The sequence below is a fragment of the Apteryx mantelli genome, chromosome 6 (assembly GCF_036417845.1).
Source record: "Apteryx mantelli isolate bAptMan1 chromosome 6, bAptMan1.hap1, whole genome shotgun sequence".
Taxonomy (NCBI): domain Eukaryota; kingdom Metazoa; phylum Chordata; class Aves; order Apterygiformes; family Apterygidae; genus Apteryx; species Apteryx mantelli.
In genome coordinates, this window is record NC_089983.1 from 5778780 (window position 1) to 5796988 (window position 18209).

Consider the following 18209-nt stretch of genomic DNA (forward strand, 5'->3'; position numbering starts at 1 on the left):
GCAGGATTGTATCTGTCCCTGGTTCTCAGAAGGGAGTTATCTAAACAGTGCCCCATGCACACAGGGAGATGACATCCCCTTCCCTTGTTCTGCCACCTCTGGATGCTCATTACCTACAGGGTGAGGCACCAGCTGCAGTTAACACAGCTCAGTTCTGCCCTGACCTGTCTTGTCCCTCCACAAGGCCAGCTCACATTAACCACTTCCTGGGAAATTACTCGGTCTTTTCACATATGGGGGGGGGGGGGGGGAACGTAAAAAGAGAAAACCCCAAAATGCCTTTCCACCAGGACTTTTTCTTTAAAAGAGATTTCCACTTCTTCAAAAGTCTTAGTATTTCAATTGAAAACAAAAACAAAAAGATAAAAATCTGCTTCCTGATGGATTTTCAGTCATGAGACTTTCCACTGTGTGGGAACACCAGTTTTCCTCGTAGAAGGACACCTGTTTGCAGAACATGACTGTTTTCTCCTGGCTTCAAGGAGAAGGCTTTTGCTCTCTGTGTTGAGGCACTGCTTTCTGCTGTAAAGAAGATGGCATTTCTACAGCACCATTGGCTTCTCCACCTCATCCAGTGCAGGGCAGAGTATGACTAAAAGAACGTAGTATGTGCAGTCCCTCTCTTTGAGGGCTGGATGTGCTTTTACAAGCAGCATTTGTATTTTGCTGTGTCTTCCACAATCCTATCCCCAGCGCTGCACTTCGGATGAAGTTTCAGGCCAGAAAGCGGCTCAACACCCTCTTCCCATGTGTCCTATGATGCCCATTGTGTGTCCCACGATGCCTTTAGATTGAGAACTGGGAAGAATGCCTGAGATGTGCAAGCTTTCCCTAGAAGTGACCTCTGTGTAAAAACACCAGGGTTGGGAGGGCTCAGAAGGTGTGGAAAGCTCCCTTGCCTTGCTCTATGCCACGAGTCTCAAAGATCCTAAAGGAAGAAGTCACATCTGGGTTCTTCCCCTGAAGAGCACACATTTGCTTTAAAAATCTATGCCTGGGAGAAGAAAGATTGGACTGGGGGACATTTAAGACATGTGGAGTATTTCCCTCACAGGACTCAGCACCAAAACTTGCCACTGAGCTGGCTTGAGCGTGGCAGAGGGAAAAACCCTGTCAGATCAGTAGCCCAGGGGCCAGCCCTCACCTCACATTTGTTTCCCATTGATGCTCCTCAGTCACTGTCACAATCCAAATAAATGCCTAAAAAAGGAAACAGCCTGGAATGGAAGCACCCCATCTTGCAGGGACAAATGCATGCTCCATGCATATCTGAACACATGCTTCACTATTTATACACTACCAAAGCCTTAGAGCCCCAAAATAGCACCTGAGCACAGAAGTGACCTGTGAAAGCAGCTAACAAAACCAGTTTTCAGCCCATTCCCAGACACACAACAAAGTTGAGTCTGTGGGACCAGCCCAGCATAAAATAATGCTAACCCATGCAACCTCTGCTTCGCAAGTCATAAATCTGAAGTGGAATTTCTCTCTCTCTTTTCTTCTTGGTAAGCATTTCCCTTCTGCGGTTGTCAGGTATAATTCCAGGCCAGGCTGCCATCATCTCAGGTTGGGATTTGGATATGGGGCGAGGGAGTTGATCCTTTTTTCATCACGTTAAATTAAACTATAAACTATATCTTTTAATTCTTTCTAATTAAATTTCTCACTGGAAAAAGGAAGTATTATTCCTTAATATTTTCTTGCAAAACATAGCAGGAAGCATTTTCGAACAGGCACGCCTCAGCCTTCCGGACAGCTATCTTGGGGTGTTGCAGGATGGGTCTGTCACTCCCTGGTAGCTGCAAATCATTCCAGGGCTGGCAGCTCCTGAGCCCATCACATGTACTAGACTGGCTCACCTCTGCATGTGTGTTCAGCTTCTGGAAAGAGGGGGAGTGCTAATTCAGCTGAGACAGGGTCCAGATGAATCTTGCTGCAGTGACCTAAAATGTCTAAGGTCCCAGTGTTAGCCCACCCCCTCATAGTCTACTAGTGGAGAAGGAAGAATTTCTAAAAGCACTAAAAACACCCATGCAGCCCTGTACTGTAGGAGGTAGCACAGCCCTGTGGTCGCCGAGCTCTACATAGACACAGTTTTGACCTGCTTCTTTTGCAGCCCTGGCAGCAATGTCAGAGGTGGTGGTTGCTTCCTCAGTGGATGGACACAGGGTGCTTTGGTAAATGCCTGGGCCTTTTTAATTATTAAAGCAAAGCTGTTTGGGAGCCCAGTTTCGATTAGGTTTCAGTGGACTGCATCCCCTAAATCATACAGGCACTGGCAGACTTACAAATGCCAGGCTTTTCTTTACAGACAAAGAAATATTGCTATGGCTTTGCAATTACAAAGCATTTAAAAGTAATTGGCATTTCCCCCCTTACGTTCCAAGATGTGCTCAAGGGAAGTAACCCAATAGGCAAGAGACTGTCCTTGAGGTCTCTAAACTATTCTGACTTCATAAAAGAAGAAATCCAATACAGCAAATTGCACTGAGGAGTCAGCTGAAAGCAACGGCAGGCTAAGAAGGAAGCAACAGCGTGTCCCTCCCTCAGTCCTCCTGGCTTAGCAAGCACAACTAGCACTCTGTGCCAGAAGTTGTTTCCATCTGGTCTTCAGATCCCCAAGAACAGCACAGTAACCCAGTATCACTGAGCCAAATCAGGGTTAACTATAGCAAGGTCAGGCACCAGGTCAAAGGAATAAAGAAACACACAGAACAGACCTGATCCAGGGACCTGTGCTCCATGGTTGTGTTGGAGATGGCATGTCCTGGGTTGCACACACATGATCAGGAACTTTAGATTTCACTGCAAAAATAATGATGTTGGTGTTCCCTGTTCCCAGGCTGGTGAGGATAATGAAATGTGAACCGTGGTAGCACTGACTTCCTGAGTCAGCAGGCAGCCTGGAGCCACAGTCCGGAAAGAGACAAACCACACAGCATTCACCTCCAAGGCTGAAACACAAGGACTCAAGGGCCGACTCCGGCAAGAACTGCTAATTTGCAAAATGCACCAAGGCAAAGTGTTAAACCTGCTTCCAAGCAGGACAATGTCACCTCAGGACCAAAACTAGAGTGAATTCTACCACTAAGTGACCTGTTTGAATTAGAGAAGCTGTCTCCATTTGGAGGATACCAGTGGGGAGTGAGAATTCGGGGCAGAAGGGGTGTGCTGAGCCTGCTACCCACAGCATCTATCTTCATGGTGAGAACACCCCTATGAGATAGTTTTCCTGATTTTGTAGTTATTTGGGAGTGAAGGACTTGTAACTCATAGATGGGTGAGAAGCATCTCTTAGCTTTAGGCACCAATGAAGTAAATAGCCTTATCTGAGCTTTCCGCCCAAGGCCAGTATTATAGACAACACAGAGAAATTAGCATTTCTAGGGAGCAATTCATCTGCCCTGTTTTTGACCTCAACCTGACAATGAGGTGAATGAAGAACGTCCAAGTAATGTGCTGAATATAGAATAAGCCTGCATGGCCAATGTATCTGGACATGGGACACCTGGTCCACGTGACACTGGGGTTGAGGGGTGAGGTGAGCAGGGGGCCTTCTGGACCACAGTTGGACCCTCTGACACTAAAGCTCCAGCCAAGTCCCACTTCACACACCTCAACCCTTCAGCCTGCACTGTCAGAGACAGAACTAAGCCTCTTCCATTCCCACCATAGGGAACAGTCTAAACATCTGGAGAACTCATCGATGTCCTCAGATGAAGTCCATCTAGTGCCTAGATCAACTCAGAGGGGACAGCCCACCCGAGGCAAGGTGCAAAGAACAGAGGGCAGCCCCCATTTGAGTTCATCCCACTGTTTGCCCTCTCCCAGGCTCCTCTGTCCCTGATGCTTGGACCTGAGTCTTTTTCATCTGGGGAAGTCCCAGCCCTGCTGCCCAACCTGCATCGCTTGCTGGCTAGCCACTGTGTTTCAGGATCCTGACAACAGCTGTACCTTTTCGGCTGAGAAATATTCCCCAGCCCTAAACCAGAGGGGCTGGCAGGCACCTCCCGACCTGCACAAGAGAGAGAGGAATGTCAGGCACGTCGTGAAATACAAGTTCTGCCTCCCAGAACTGTCAGCTTTCATTAGCTCCAAAGGGTCCTGACAATGTAAGGGTTTTAAACCCCAAACCACCACGCTAGAAAGTTTCCCTTGCTAATGAACCACCCACAAGGTAAAATGCAAGCTCAGTGCACAGGCAAAGCATCGTGTGTAAGAGAAACACAGGCAGATGCACAAACACGCAAACACTCTTCCCTATCCGTTTTCACAGAGGCTCCTTTCCCCTTCATGAGGCATAGATGTTTGTTTGCTTTTTTAGGTGCTGCATCCTCAACCTGCCTTTAAAATTAAAACAATCCTCAGCTCCCAGGCACTATTTTCATTCCTTCACACTGCAAAGCAAAAAATCTAGACAAAGAGCAAGCTAGGACTGCAGGAGATATTAGATGTCATTAAACCCTAGCACTAACTGATTCTTGTTTTAAAGTGATATATGATGCAGAAAGCAAACAGTTATCTGGGGAGCGCAGCCAATGTGTTATTATTACTTATTATCACTGTGAGCAGCAGCCAGGGGCTGGGATCCTTCCTAACAGCAGTCACACAAGCAGAGAACAAAAAGATGTCTCTGTCCCAGACAGCTTGTTCCTCCCTCCCTTTCTTCTGCCTACTGAATGGTACGTTTATAGCCCCCATTTGGAATATACCTGGGCTCACAGCAAGGCAGAGCAGAACTCCCACCCCATTTCACTAACAGAAAATGGGTGCCTGAAGATGCAGGCTACGTCCTCAAGGTCTCCCAGAAAGCCTGTGGCAAGCAAGGAACTGAATCAGCACCTCCAAGTCTCAGGTTAACGATGAGCACTATACCTTCTGCCCCTTTTCAAGGGACAGTCACTTCTAATGCAAGGACAGGTTAATGCATAGCTCTTGTCACCATGTGAGGAGCACGTAGCCTCCATCAGCAGGGGGGAGATGAAAAGAGGGGTACTGGTAAAGGGAACATCATGAAATAGAGTAGCTAAAGGAAAGGAAAAGTCATGATTTAAACCCCCTCTGACCCAGGGCAGAGCTGAAGCCACTTCACCTCCCAAGAGAACACTTAAAACACTGAGCTACTGGGTAAAAACAGGTTTCCTCCTACTGCTTTTCCTGACCAACTCAGTCCAGCATGTGGTCCAACAAAACCACATCGGAGAAAACCTTGTGTGTGGATGTGAAAGGGGCATGAGAGAGGCACCAAGGTCTTCACAACAGCTAGGGGACTGAGAACAAGTCTCTAGGCACTTTTAAAGGGTGGCTTCCAGCAGTGACAACCGAAGCACCTAGGGACTAGAGTCCCACAGGGTCACACACCAGCTAAGCAGGGGTTTGAAGAATCCAAACAAAACCTGTAGGTTTGGATGTAGACATTTAAAAGGAGCAGGGAGGGCAGGCAGGCATGGGCACTTGGGCTTTCCTGCAGCTCCAGTCCTGTCTCTCTCCTCACGTCAGGCTGGCACTGCAACACATTTTCTGTCAATACAGAGGATGACAGTCTCTGTGTTTCCAAGTTAGGCCCCTGCAGCTGCTGCATCAAATCAAGCATAGCCATAGGCATTGCTATCTCAACTGGCTCTGAGCAGCAGCAGGAGAACATCACAAGAGTATACCAACCTGCCAAAATACCAAATTGTACAGATCGGCAGGGACCAGCCACACCCCCAAAATCTTTCTAAGTCCCAAGCACAGACCTCAGAGCTGGTAGGTATCAACGGTCAAGAGTTTCACCACTCCAGAATGGAGCGGGTCTGGACACCCGAGTGCCAAGTCCCAAGGCATGCTAAGCAGTGACAGCTCCAGTGGCTTCTACTCACCTGCTTCTTCCAAAGCTGAAGGTAGAGATTATGTGGAAATCGCATCGCTTATACCCCCACAGCTGATGAAGTAATTTAGCCCTGCAAAGGAGAAGCATTCAAACTGCTCAGCTGTTTCGTATCAGCCCCCATTCTTTCCCCGTCAGTTCTGTGCTTTGGGGTTTCTGCTGGACATCCTGAAGCCCTTTTCCTTCACATGTGTGATGAGACCTGGAGCACAGTGTACAGGCTCCAAGCCTACGTGAGCAGGAAAGGGCGGCAGAACAGGGCTGAGTTGCAGTTTCACACTAGCAGGAGTCATGCCTTTCTGGACTCTACTCAGAACGTGACTGACTTTTTTGCTTCATGCTTTAAGTTCAAATTTTGAAATAAAAAAATTGAGGCAACAATTCAAAAGCAAAGAGCATAATGTCATGGACAGTTAAGAATACAGTTTAGAATACTTTATCTTATTCCTTCACAAGTCCCCTACTTTCTCTCCACCCCCACCAAAATCCCATGCAGCAAAGCATCCCGCCCTTACAGTGCCTGAAGCTCGGATGTAACTCCTCCTAGAAGCAATGAACTGCTGATTGCTTTGGGCTCAGAAAATGAGTCACTTTAAGCACTGAGTTTGTCACAGTCCCAAGTCCTGCAGTGAAGTACCTTCAGGCCTGACCCCAGATCACTCCACAGCAAGCAAAATAAAAAGTAATCCTCCCCCACTTCCTCATTCATTTAAACAAACACACATACAAAACCCTTTAAATGTCCATACTTAGCATACTAAACATTCAAGCTACTTCGTGATTATCCATTTGGTAGATTTTCTGACACATGCTAGTCTCTCTTGCAATGGCTCATCAGTGTCAGGTCAGCTGAATTCTCACAATGTTTCCCAGCAGAAAGCTTTCTAGCAAAGTTAGAAAAAGTTTTCAAAACAAAGTTTTCAGAAGCAAATCTTCCCCCAAGTATCCCATCTACCCTTTCAAAAGATACTGCTACTGTTCTGTATCCACTTTAAAATGTGAATTTTACAATGCAAACACATCACTTCCTAGAAAAATAGGTAATCATTTTTAATGATTTTATATAAAAGAAAAATAATTTTATGATACAATTTGATGCTCTGTACAGTTACACTCACATTACAGTGTATTTGTTATACATTTCTACAAAAACAGTCCTAGCCATATTTACATACAAAGCAAGAAATCTAAGCAAATGTGAAGAACTGCAGGGGACTTATGGCATGAAATATATTGCAAGAGAATTAATCTTTGATACCCAACTGCCAAGCATCATACAGGATATAGTTACAGAATAACTCAAGACTTTATCTAGGATTCCTCTGCCTATTCTTGCTTTAAGTTATCAGAGATCTTGGTAGTTTTCACATCAGTTTTCAGGGAAAGCATTCAAATGAATGATTTTGCTTATACTACATGCGAAAAGCAAAACAAAGTGGTATTTGTAACAGTTATTGATAAATGAATATTCTGTTCAAACCATTCAACTGTGTTAAAATATCACACCAAAACTCATCATAGTGGGGAATACATGAATCCAGAAAAGAGTGAACCAATAACTTAAAGCTAACAAACAAGTGCATACCCACACAATTTTTTATAGACAATTTAGACTGCAGCTGTTTTCATTGGGCTTAGATGAGTGAAACACTGCTTTGAACTACTCTAAAGTTTTCAGCAAGTCCTTAAAAGTCTCCATAAGCAGCAATATGACAGGACCAAAAGGTGAGATTTATTCAAACAAATCTCTCTCGTTATGCCAACTAAGTCATACTTGAGAGCCCTCACTAAAATTGTATTTAAAAAGGTCTGGATGCCACACACACACACAAAAAAAAGATTTCCCAATTAAATAAGGAAAATAAGAGGACACTACCAGTTTCTATACAATCCAAACAACATGGGAACAGAAGATGTATTTGCACATTGTAAAAATCTTCAGAGAATAGCCTTGCAGGGGAGTAAAGCCTTCTGCGCTCAGTGCAGCACCATATAGTTGTGTCTATTTTAATATGCTTTTTAGATTTAGGAATAAGTGCGGCTGGACTTTAAAATGCAGTACACTCAAGAGGTCAGTAGGAAAATAGTACAGACATCTGTAGTTAACTTTAAAAAAAAAAAATCAGTGAAATTATTCACATACAAAAAGTTACAGGAACATGCATTGGGGAGGAAATGGGTACTTAAATTAATCCTTTCCAAATGAACATATGCAATAAAAATAGAATTAACACCTGCACAGATAAAACACTTTTGCTCCCTTACATGGCGATGCTCGTATTGCATTTTCAATGGTTCCTAATAAGATTCCTGATAGCTCTAAAAACATGACATCATCTTTGTAATGATGCAAAGAACTGCCTGCTACACAAGGCTTTCCTTCTTGATCTCGAGGCATTCTTTTATAGATTTCTTTACAAGACCTGTAAATAATGAACAGGATTATGGAACTTTCTAACCTGCAGGGATCTGAAACAGTTTTTAAGGGGGCAAAAAAAATATCTAAAACTCCTTTTCCTTGACAGCATGTTCAAAAGTAACCTCAGTGGGTATGAGGAGAGGAAACAGATGCAGAGAGGGCTGGCTCAGAAACTGCCCTGAAGAGGCCAGGGGTGAAAAGTGGGCTGCAAAGTCCTAGTAAGTAAGCAACAACAGTTCACATCTAAAGAAACAACTTATTTTAATAGCTCTGCAACTTGTGTACTCAAATAAATATAATTTTATCCTGGGCAATATCAACCTCTAAAGATGAATGTAATAATGGGATTTCATATACTGTTTAGGTTTCTGGTCCTTAACAATTTTATATTTGAACACGGCATATCTTAATTTTTCTCTGCTATTTTGTTTTTATTTGGTAGGAATGCCAGTCAGTCCCAATGCTTTTTTGTTCTCTTCTTCACCTTTTTGAAGACAGGTTTATGCTAAGAATCATCTTCTGAATTTTTTCTTCGTTCTTTAAAATATTAGCTTTTACAGCACAGATCTTGTCTTGCTGGTCTTTAATCAACTGTTCCAGTTCAGCCAGTTCAGCTTTTAAGGGCTCTACAGCACTGTCTGTGATACTGAAAGAGACACAAAGAGCATAATGTTACTGGAAACATTATGCTGCTTTAGGTTACTTATGCCTTGAAGAAAGTAGATTCAATACTTGGAAGCTTGCAAAGAATTTAAGCTGTGCCCACCCTTCCTGAAAGAGAGAAAGTTGAGAATAAGCACAAAGGCAAAGCTAACAACATGGACAGAGAAGAATATTGTTCAGGAGAGATCACCCACAATTCAACAGTAAACAGTAAGTTCTTGGCTAACCTTGCTTTTCCAGTAAAATCTCTTTGCTTTGCAGTTATTTCATCCTGCACTGTGTATCTGTCAACCACTTCTTTTATTTTATTCAGCCAAGAGCTGCAACCACCTGGCACGCGGACTAGCTGGTGTTTGACAGTGTGGGATATAGCACAACAGGATACCCACCTTCTCCTGGGGCCCCTGGGTCCTACCATAACTCACACGGTAACCGCCCTCCCTATAGGCCTCACCACAAGAGTTTTAAGGAGAGAAGCACATTGTGGAGATGAAGAAATATAAAGTAAAAAGAGTCTAGACATAAGGAAAAGAAGGCAGAAGAGCAAGTGAGCTTCAGAAAGTTCAACCACAAGCCGAGTTGATCCGGGCTCCCACTTAGGCATTTCCCCAAACCAGGGGCTTAACACTACTTTTCCCAAGATGCCAGCTCTCTCAACCGACTCTTTCTGGGACAGAAAACACGAGCAAAGCTGTTGCCAATCAGAAGATAAACGAGTCCTGGAGCCACTTCTGCTTATTTATGTTGACCCTAAGGCTAACGCCTGACCACCCACTCCCAGCCACCTATCTTGAAAACTTTCACTCAGTTTTACTTCTCTGGGAAAGCAAGCTGTATCCAACTGCAAAATGGCAGAGAAACAGAAAGAGAAGGTGCAGAAAAAGAAAAGCACTCAAAAAGAACTTGGAAAAGACGATAGGCAGCGATGCGCCTTATAAACCTGGGAAAGAAAAGTGCCCAAGACCAGCTATTTCCTACAAGACACTAAGGCCAGCAGCACCAAGTTACTACAGGCAGAAATCTGAGAAAGGACAGAGGTATATGTGAACTGACCCATCACTAGCTGCTAATGAGAGCGGGCAATCCCACGCTAATAGAAAATTTAATAAAAGGGAATCCAACGCTAATAAACCACAAGCACCCTGATGCATTTTAAATGAACAGGGCTGTTTGGCTTTCAAAAAAACGTGCCCCTTTCCCTAGTGCTTTGCTGATCTACAGCAACGCCTAACAGTCAGGGAAGTGATGGACTGAACTACCCGTACTGTCATTCTGAATTACCCTGTCAGTTTGAGAACTCATTAGCTAAGGTCTACATCTCAAAACCATTTAGCTTTCCCTTCCTTTCTACCACATTAGAATAAATCACAAAAGTACCACTGGAAAGTGCACTAACATTTTCCCAATGGGATCCTTCAATTGTCTTTCGCAGAAGCAAAGAAAACAAAGACGTGCATCCAAATTCTACTACATATGGGAAACATTGTCTTCTTCATGTTTGATACTGTGTAATTCTTTCCTGAAGGATCTGACATGCCATAGCATTACAATGATCTGATTAGGATTTCATACTAAATTTTGTGAGTGCTGGAATATATTGCTGCAGTCTTAGCTTATTAAAGGGAACTGAGTGACTCCAATGAAGAGATGTTAGTCTGTCTGCAGTCTCTCATGAAACAGCTGTCCAAAGCTTGGTTTGACATAAATCCCCAAACAAAATCAGCTGGCCAGTTCCTTTCTCCCACTCCCTCTCTCCTGCACCAATATCAAGGATATAGTCTTGTCCAGAGTACAATTTGTCTGGCAAATTAGGAGACACAAGAAGACAGCTAAGCATGTACAGTCACAGTGCAGGGAAAACGGCTGAACGGTAAATGACTTGTTTGGCAAGGCCGAAGTAGACTCACTGAGTAAGCACGACTGGGGGAAGTCCTGAGCCTCGTTTTATGTTGTTAGGTGGCTGGGACCTTCTTTGCAAAGGCAAGTGAGTCAATGCCTCAGTTTCTCCAACCATAAAATAAAGTCAAGCGCCATTTCCTTTCTCTTTGCAGGGGCGTTGTGTTCTGAGGTCAACTGGAATTTAAAAGTTTCCCAAGGTTTTGGGGCAGAAGGTGCCACATAGTGAAGGTGCTACAAGGAATTAACATCACTGAAACTTATATGTGAACCAAAGCCCTAATTCCCACCCCAGCCTGTGGACTAAGCCAGCAACAGTAAATTGCTAACATTTAGCACATTACTGCCTACCAAGACAGGACTTAGCTAAGAATTCCACTCAGCGGCATACTTTCGTCTGTATAAACCAAGCATGTCATTTCAGTGAGCAGCAAAACTATCCAAATTGATTATTAATACAAGGAGATAGACATCTAGCTCTTATTTAAGATCTGAGGACATAAAATTGGAGGCAATTTCCGTTTCCAAGGAGAATAAAAAAACACACTGGTGAGGCAAGCAAGGCTTAAGGAAGCCCTTTCTAGGTTTGACCTCCTTGCTTCTTAAATTATATTTGTCACCTTCACTCTCCTGGCTTTCCAATGTTGTTTTCTAATCATAAGCTGACAACAATACATGCTATTAACACTACTACAGAATACAGAGAATTCTATGGCATGTAATCTCTGCGGCTGCAAGAGAGCAAGTTGTGATTTAGGAATCCACTACTAGTCCCCCTTCCAAACCTAGCTTTTCTTCTGAAGTGTTCCCCCTCATTACTCCTTATACATTTTTGAAAAAAACAAAACAAAACGCCAAGTTCTCTCATCTCACACAAACATTTGTATCTCTATTGTCACATACATTATGTGAAATTGAGCTGAAAATTCCTTTAAAAAGAATTTAAAAAAAAATCAAACTGCAAAAAAATTCCCAGAAAGCAAACAAGACAGATGACAAATTCACTTTTAAAGGTGAGTAAAACTCTCCCTTCTCCCCAAAACAGGAACCTGTCTTAAGAGAAAAAAATCAAACTTTCCCTGAACACACTCACCTTTGCTCTTTCTGCAGAGCTTCTGCAAGCTGTCTGTTCTCGTGCCGCCACATCTGCAATTCGTTCTTCATGGCATCCATGTCCTCCTGAATGTAATCCATGATCTTGCCAAGTGGAAGGGAACTCCGGCACAGTGTCTGAATAGAGACCTGTAACTTTTCGATTTCTTTGGCTACTAAGTCTCTCTCTTTCTTCCTAGCTGCTTCTGACACAAAAGGCTTCTCCTAATACAAAGGATGAATAAGAAGGAAAGCATCAAAATTAGGAAAAGCGTCTGTTAGTGTCTGCTTAGAACATAACTGTGTAATAGCAGTAGCAGTATTAAATTGCTTTTCAGATCAGGATTGCATAAAAGTACAATTAATATCTGATCCCATAAGTGACCTCACTCTGATGTTTTCAGCATGATCTTTCCCAAAACAATGGGTGGTGGGAAGAAAACCTCCTCCTCATTCATAATTTATTTCAATGCATTTCTGTATCTTGAAATGCAAATTTTTGTGGCCTAATATGGCACCATTAAACAGAAACTCTCAACACACATGCAATACCCAAAAATACTTTTGTTATCAAGCTGCTGCTCTGAAGCAAACCCATCTCTGCTCGATCCTTACTCATGGCTGAGTTCCTCATGTGCCACGTGGCATTTCAAGACAACAGTTATAGAGCAAGTACAAAGTAAGCATCCAATAAACAGCGTATGTCAGTCTCCAATGTCAAGTGTAATCATTGCTGAAATTATCCAAACTGATGACAGCACAGAGAAAGAACTGCCCCAAGGTTAGGTCACATAAAAGGACCAAAGCAGTGGAGGGGTCTGTGGAAAGCACAGCTGCAAAGCAGAAGGCAAAGTACAGACCGCTGCACTAAGGAAAGTAGGTAGGCTTAGGCTCACCTCCTCCACCAACCACTCTTCAACACAGAAACAACCAGAATAACAAGAATCAAGTGCCGCATTCCCTGTTCCCACCACATGGCTTGAGAGGTAAGCCATAGAAAGGAGCCAGACTTGCTCTAAGCAGGAGGACCAGCTACAGAATGAGAGCCGAGATATGCAGCCAGAGAAACACCTAGCTGAGGTAGATGTTCTCTGTCTTGGGCTGACCAAGTGCAGCTGCACACTTGGCCGATTCACCTGCCTCCCCACCCCAGCACCTCTGTGAACTGCTACTGCCTGTCAGCATGTTCATTGTGCATATCAAATACACACATCCATCCATTCATCTTCCCCTTGCGCATTTGGGCTGGTCACTCGATAGGACAAGGCTGGAGTACCGCTGGGTCTGACTAGAGCTCTGCACATGAACCTCCAGTCTCAGTGGATTTGGCGTTTAAGTCAACAGTGCTGCAATTCATATTGCATAACAACCCTAAGAAAGGTCATGCTAAGCTATAGAGAATGAGGATTATGATTTCTGGAAGGCACTATTTTTGGCGATGCAGAGGCATCACAGCTCATCATGTTCGGCTACCGTGCTAGGCACCATAGGCATTCATTGGACCTGCTTGCAACAGTGTTCTCCTACTACTCTCAAGCAACATCAGATGCTCAAGGGCATAGCCTCCTTTCAGTGTATCACTTAAGTTGTCTGAATCGCTCCCTTCATCTCTCCACTATCTATAAATGGAATTCCATCTCCTAATGCTGGTTCTAATAATAGCACTTAAAGTTGCATAACAAAAATAGACAGTGGTTATTCCATTCCTTGTAGTTCTGTTGACAGTGGTTGTAAAATCATGCAGGCTGCAGATGTGGCCTCAATAAACTGCACTACGCAAAAATAACTTGGTCTTGCGCACACTTCCCTCATGTGCAGTCAGCAGAGTCTCTGTGGTCAATCGTTTGAAGACTCCTAGCTCACTTCATGTTAAGTACAGCGAAGTATTTGCTCGAATGGTTAAATCACTAAGAGCAAAATGATGCCATAAAAAGAGAAAAATGATGCCATACCACTAATATTCTGTAATAATCTTATTCCAGCAAAGCCTTCCCAGTAAATAACAATCACTGTAACAGGAAAGTCCGCTGCTTTCTCTCCTCCATTAACAAAAACAACCTTTTCTTTCTTTCTTTCTTTCTCTTTCTTCCTTTCTTTCCTTCCAAGATCTGTATAGGTCTAATCCCCAAACGGAGCTTCCTTTGAGATGCACAAGCCTTTCAGTAAAGTTTATTTAAAGTCCTTTCAGTTATTTAATGTATGCCAGAAAACTAGAAAGGTCCTTCTTTACCACCTCAGCCGCAGGATCAAGCAATTACTGAACACAGTTCCTAACGGCTATATAAACACAGAGGTGGCAGTGTGCTTCTCTCGCGCTGGGACACAAGAAAAAAAACAAAATTAAAAAAAAAAAAATCGACCACACTGTCCCCTACTGCCCTCCTACCCAATTGGCCTGTCTTCCTGTGCAAGCTGTGGGCTGTTTGTTCAGCTGGGTTTGGAGGCAGCAGGGACTACTGCCAAACACATTTCAGCAGCCCTCGGCTTACTGATGAACTCCGATATAGATTTTTAAAAAAATACTTCTAAAGATTTGAAGGCTGAGATTTACTTACTCCTGACGCTTGCGTTTTACCACACACACACACACATGCACTGCGCACGAAAACCGTGGGACCTCTCTGAGTTTACTGTGATTTTATAAGTTTCAGCTAGTTTAATTAGGAACTGGGTTGAAGTGACGAATGCTGCCGAACTTGTGACCTTGCTTCCTAAGTCAATTCATGAGCGCTGGCTAAACTGTTAAAAATAACACTCATCTTAATTCCTTCTCACTCGACCCATACCTCTCTCCCAGAAGCAGGTGTTTCATTATACTACACTACATAAAGCACGGTATTCAGATGCTTTCTGGAGCCATCTGCGTGTTTGCTCTCCTTTACAACGCAAAGACAAAAGCACCGCTTTTTGCCTCATCGCCTCCTCTGTGGGCTGGGAAGCACCCCACTTCGCAACACAAGCCGTGAAGGGTCGAGAACATGTTCCCTCCTGGATCACTTATTTGGTCAACCGGTGGGCAACGTAACCAACAGCATTCCCCACGACTTTGTCGGCATCCTTTCCCTGTCGGTCTTGCAAGCCTGCTGGAGAAGAGCTCTTTGGCTCGGGTGTCCCTGAAGGCACAGATCGCAGGGCAGAGCCAAGTTCTGCACACCAGCATTGACTGGGGCTCAGCACACATCTCCTGGGGTTGACAAGAGTTTCCATCCTGGGAATTTTGTTGTCCTACTGCCTGCCTTGCTCCACCTAGTAAAGACATAGTGACAGAACTGCACTGTTCCAGCAGTTCAGTTTCTCTACTCGGTTTCTCTAGTCTGACTAGGTTTTCCTAGGAAAGTTCTTGCTATGTTACGCTCCACCAAGGCCTTAGGGAAGTCTTAATCCATGATGTTGTATTTGCCACATGTACCTGAGAGGTTATCTATAAAGAAAATTATCTTCAGTTCAGCAGCAGAGCAGGGTTATACCATATTCAACGGCTTCCCAGAAAAAAAAAAAATCCCACTGCCGTTTTTCCTCTCCTCTTAAACGCACCGTCTCCTTACCACTTTCCTCACCCCACCCAGTACAAGAAGTCACAGCCAAGAGGTAAGGAATTTGTTGCAAATACAACAGTCTCTGAAGCAAGAAAATCCAGCCAGTCAGTTATCTGAGGGTGTAGTTGTGTGTGCGAAAACGTGAAGTATACTTCACATTTATTTTACAGATGTTGAGTTCACAGGTTTACACTCTTGCAATGCTGAAACGACCTCCCTGATATCTAGGCAGTCCAAGCAGCCACACTTCTCAACACCAGCAAATGCATTATGAAAATAAAAGAGAAAAAAAAATTCCACATTTCATTAAACAAGCAAAGGGCAATGGGATACTTTAAAACTATAGATCCAGTTAACAACTTGAAATATCCCACACTAAAATACACATCTGCTCAGAAAGCTCAAGTGGAAACAAAACACAGTGAAATATTTCCTATAAATCAGGAAGGTGCATCTAAAGTGTATTAGTAAATACACAAGAATAATTTTAGTGTTCCTGTAACTCCAGTATACTCTTTGCGTCGTTCAATTCTTCAAAGCTGACATAAAAAAGACGAGATATTATCACATCCAAAGTCATTTCAAGCACTGAAATATAAAACCACTAAAATCTATTAAATATGAGTTGGACTTAAACAGGTACATCAACAGGCTTGTTAAAAAGGTCTTTGAAACACATACTACATAATATCTAACTAGCGTAAGAACGTACAAGAGATTTTTTTAATACAACTTTCTTTAAAAGAGGAGCACTTAGTTTTCAAGCTTCCACGAAAAATCTCCCAACAACAGCAGATGCAACAGCTTAGCTGGAACACTGCTGTTCCTCCTCACCTGAGTTAGAGGAAAAAATAACCACAATCCTTTCTTTCATTTTCCCAACAGTTCTACTCCAAGATGCCATATTGCATTTCCTGCAATCTACAGAAAGCTGAGCTCAGAGCAGAGAATAACCGCCAAGAGAAACTAGTCAAGCTTTGCCAGCTATTGCTGATTATAAGCAGTTAAGAAAAAAAAATCATATTGCTGTTCTCAATTTCATAGTTACAGTTATGGGTTAAAATTTGCAGGGGACACTTTTTAAAAATCACTAAGAATTATGGCAGATGGTTTGTTACAACAAGCAACGTGGGTGGTAAGAGTTCTGAATGCCACCTTTGCTCATTTTGCGCAAACATGTAACAGGATATATTCAGTTTTAAGAAAAATGCCAGAATCAGAATTGTTCCAGTCTATTTAATTAGGTCATACACCTCAATGAACTCTCCTTTCACAAAAGCCCAAGAATCAATAAATTATCCCCATATAAAAGACTATATCACTTCTGTAGGCCCAACATGCTTCCTTTCCTTCGTGTTTTTTTGTAAGGCACCAAGATAAACGTTTATTTTGGATTCCTGGGAAAAAGTCTGCCTTTCCCATTACCTCAATCTGAACAGAACACAATGCAGACTTGGATGCAAGGATTTGAGAAATTAAAAAGAAGAAACTTGCTTTTTAATCAATAAAGGAGAAATTATCATCAAGACGCCCCCAAACCATGAGGATTTACTTGTGTTTAATTTCCCCTTGCTAAAGAAATTAGTAGAAATATTACAGTGTGCACAGCTCTATAAAACGCATCATTCACAAGACATCCATTTCCAATATTCATGTTGTTGAATACCTTTAAAATGCCTGACATCTACAAAGTTAAAAAAAAAAATCATATCACCTCTTTAACTGTTTGAAAGGTTTATTTCTAGAATCAATATTTGACTACTTTTATATAGTGCCTCCTTTATTTCCATCAATGGTACTTTTTTTTAAATTAACAGTTTTTAAATATGAATCAAATCAGAATAAACATACATCAAGAAGTTAATAGTTTCTACAGTCCCTTTTAACTATTGCATTATGTCCCATTATGAAAACAGACCCAAGTAATCACAGTTTTATTGAGCTATACCTTTTCCCCCCTACCCCTTTCTTCAGCAAGGACAGGACAGAAACCTCATTTTGGACAAGTAATTTTGATCCATTCAATGCAAAACCAACAACGTAGGTTTTCTTTTTTATTGTAGAAAATATTTTTTGATCATAAACGGTGTTTTCTTTTCCTGGTTTTTACAGAGCCTGCATTTTAAGTAGATTGTAACTATCCACTAGGGATTATCAAAAGAAACTCCTTCACAGAAACACAGGGAAAACAGTAAATGTTAAATCATTTCAAATGAACAGGATGCTTTTTCTGCTTATGCGGGGTACTGAGTTCAGTAACAGGCCAAGGAATCAGAGGTACAATGTTCTTCACCATTAGATTTACCAAAGTCAATTGGACCTGCTTAAGAGTTGAAAGACACCAAAAAGCAAAAAAGTATTGCCGGGGTGGGGGGGGGTGGTGAAAACTTTCAGTTCAAATTTCATACCTATATAAAGAACTGGAATTTACAGAAGTAGGTGAACAACCCCTCAACCCCTTTGAGCCAGTCTGCCTTTCTTCATGTTCACTGTTTTGGGAAGAAGCGCGTAAAATCTCACATATTCACTGCAACATTCAGCATGCTAAGCAAAATGCTATGAGTCTGCCCACACGCGCAGCAGGAGACAAGGCTAGTGGTAAGCAACCAAGTGGATAAAATACCATGGATAGTATTACCTTAGCCATAATGGCCTCCTGGGTGCCAGCTGCCTGCACAACCCTTTCTGGTAAGACAGCTCTGTGAATCAGCTTTCCTTTTCTGCTCACATTGCT

The 18209-nt window shown here is 42.7% G+C and overlaps 1 protein-coding gene across 5 annotated transcripts in view; it reads right to left on the minus strand.

Annotated features, from left to right (window-relative positions):
* TRAF3IP1 (TRAF3 interacting protein 1) overlaps nucleotides 1-18209 on the minus strand; it is a 71905-nt gene that overhangs the window by 13867 nt on the left and 39829 nt on the right. The window contains exons 14-15 of one of the 5 annotated variants that reach the window (XM_067298651.1): nucleotides 11941-12164; nucleotides 5862-5942 (exon numbers count right to left, since the gene is read on the minus strand). In XM_067298651.1, coding sequence (XP_067154752.1) covers nucleotides 5862-5942; nucleotides 11941-12164 — 305 coding nt within the window. Of the gene's footprint in view, nucleotides 1-5861; nucleotides 5943-6932; nucleotides 8935-8968; nucleotides 9060-10957; nucleotides 11025-11940; nucleotides 12165-18209 lie in introns of those variants that run through there. The other 4 variants (XM_067298650.1, XM_067298652.1, XM_067298654.1 and 1 more) reach the window with 4 other exon arrangements.